The sequence below is a fragment of the Rattus norvegicus genome, chromosome 9, assembly GCF_036323735.1.
Source record: "Rattus norvegicus strain BN/NHsdMcwi chromosome 9, GRCr8, whole genome shotgun sequence".
Lineage (NCBI taxonomy): Eukaryota > Metazoa > Chordata > Mammalia > Rodentia > Muridae > Rattus > Rattus norvegicus.
In genome coordinates, this window is record NC_086027.1 from 87900802 (window position 1) to 87903284 (window position 2483).

Below are 2483 nucleotides of genomic sequence, written 5' to 3' on the forward strand. Positions count from 1 at the left end.
CAAGTTACCTTTATTTTTATTTTTTTAATATTGACTTGTAAATATTTCTTCCTAAGCATTTTATACATTGTCACATCTCCTTATCTCAGCAAATACTCCAAGAAGATAAAACTCAGTAAATTCATTCTCTATTATTTTAATTATTTATTTGTTTACTTTGTCACAATTATCAACATAAAGATTTCAAATTAATGAGATTTGCTGATATTTCCTTACATGCATATGTGGTGACTTTTTTTTATTTATAGAAACGTGCTGTTTTATTACAAAGAGTCTCACAAAAATGAAAATATCTCAAAAAGGAAGCTAGGCTAACATCCTCCACCTGCAGAATTGGGGGAAGATGGGGCAGTTTAAGTTTTTCCGCTTGCCCGGGGTGGGTGGGAAGGTAGAAACAGAACCAATCTAAAAATGGCTGATATTACCCAAGCCTGAAAAGGGGCCCCAGAAGACACAGTCACCCCTGCTGAAGAGCTTAGCAAAGGCGTCCTAGCAGAGCTCCTAAGCAGGCACGTGCAGTTCAGGATTTTGTCTTCCGGTTGTTTTCTTTTCACCTGGACCCTACGTGGTTCAAAACTCAGACCTGGGGCAGGACGGACAAGGGAGCTCTGGGAAGAGTTCTCCCAGCACCACTGCCCTGTGCGCTGGTCCCTGGGGACATTATACTTAATAAATTTTATATAAATACACAGGAATAGAAAATATAAAATCTGAGAAATTGAGGGAAAGTGAGGGACTTGGGGAGAAGATGGAGCTGCAGACCTTGCTCAGGCCATCTTGACCTCTTCTTTGACCCCTTTGGCTTCTGGCTTCTCCTCCTTGGTTTTCTCCTCTTCTGTGACTTCTTTTTTCTCCTCGGGATCTTTTTCTTTTTCATCTTCTGTTTTGACTCTTTTGGCTTTTTTGAAGTTAGAAGAGTTCTCTCGACCTCCTTCTCCCTCCTCATCAGAATCAGGGAATTCCTCCTCACAGGCAATGCATTTGTCAGAGGAGCAGATGGAAATTGGTTTGTCAGGGTCTTCCTCATCCTCATCACCGCTCTCTTCTGGGATGGCATCCTCAGGGATGGCCTGCATTTGGACCCCAGGGGTATGGGGCAGCATTCTCAAGTTCTCAAAGAGCCGCTGCTTGATCTTCTCCAGGTATTCATTAGTGTTCTGGTTAGTCATATTGGAAGGGCTGATGTGAAGCTTGAAATCTGGTCCAAAGTATTCAAAGTAGTCATTGTACGGTAGCTCATTAGGGATCTCTGTGTCCAGGGCCACAGCTGTCTCGTAAGTCCAGCACCGAGCGACATTATGGATGGTATAGCCATCTCCTCCCAACATTAGCATTGGCAAGTTGAAACTCTTCACGAACTCCACACACTTGGCATGTCCTTTGATGGTCAGATTGAAGCAACCTAGCCGATCCCCAGACAGGGAGTCTGAGCCGCACTGTAGGACCACTGCACTAGGCTGAAACATCTCCATTACTTTGGACATGACTGGCTTGAAGATGGCTTCATAGGACTCATCATCAATGCCGTCTCGCAGTGGGTAGTTAACGGCGTAGTACTTGCCTTTGCCAGCCCCAATATCCCGTAGGTCCCCAGTTCCTGGGAAGTACTCTCCGTATTTATGAAAGGACACAGTCATGACCCGGTCTGTAGTATAGAAGGCCTCTTCCACGCCATCGCCATCGCCATGGTGAATATCAATGTCAATATACAGCACCCTCTGGTGGTACTTTAGAAGTTCCAGGATGGCCAAGACGATATCATTGACGTAACAGAAGCCAGATGCTTCAGACTTCTTTGCATAGTGCAGGCCCCCAGCCCAGTTCACAGCGATGTCCGTCTGCTGCTTATTGAGTTTCACAGCACTCGCGACAGAGCCACCCGTGGACAACTGACAGAACTCAAACAAGCCATCAAATACTGGACAGTCCTCACCCACGTTGAATCTCTGCATCTGCTTGCTGTATTCAGACATATTGTCTGGGCGAATAGAACGCAAGAATTTGATGTAGTCGTCGCTGTGGTACTTGGTCATCTCCTCAGCGTTGGCTTTGTGAGGACGATAGATTTCCATTTTTCGGTAGAGACCATAGTTGAGCAGCAAATTATGAGTCATTCGGATTCGGTGAGGCTTCATTGGGTGCCCTTGTCCATAATAGTAATTTCCAACATCCCCGTCGTAGTAGTAACAGACTTTCCTCTCGGTGCCCTGAGTCTGCGCCATCTTGCTCGCCGCCCGGACCTCCGAAAATGCAAAGTTACACAGGCTGTGTGCAAAGGGACCAAAAAGCATAAGAGGGGACAATGAAGCACATATGTGATCAAAATACATTATGTACATGAATGAAATTCTCAAAGGAGAAATAGAAAAGTAAAAAGTCACCCCATCAAATTCTTCCTACAAGCTGCAGTGTTACAGGGCATGGTCAATAGAGTCCCTCTCCCTCTCCCTCTCCCTCTCCCTCTCCCTCTCCCTCTCCCTCTC

General features: G+C 45.5%; 1 protein-coding gene across 1 annotated transcript; it reads right to left on the reverse strand.

Annotated features, from left to right (window-relative positions):
* Positions 1–243: 243 nt before the first annotated feature.
* On the reverse strand, positions 244–2244 carry Hdac1l (histone deacetylase 1-like). The gene has a single exon (NM_053446.2). It carries the CDS (start codon positions 2220–2222, stop codon positions 768–770), a length of 1455 nt encoding a protein of 484 aa, NP_445898.1. The 5' UTR covers positions 2223–2244; the 3' UTR covers positions 244–767.
* Between the last annotated feature and the right edge of the window lie 239 nt (positions 2245–2483).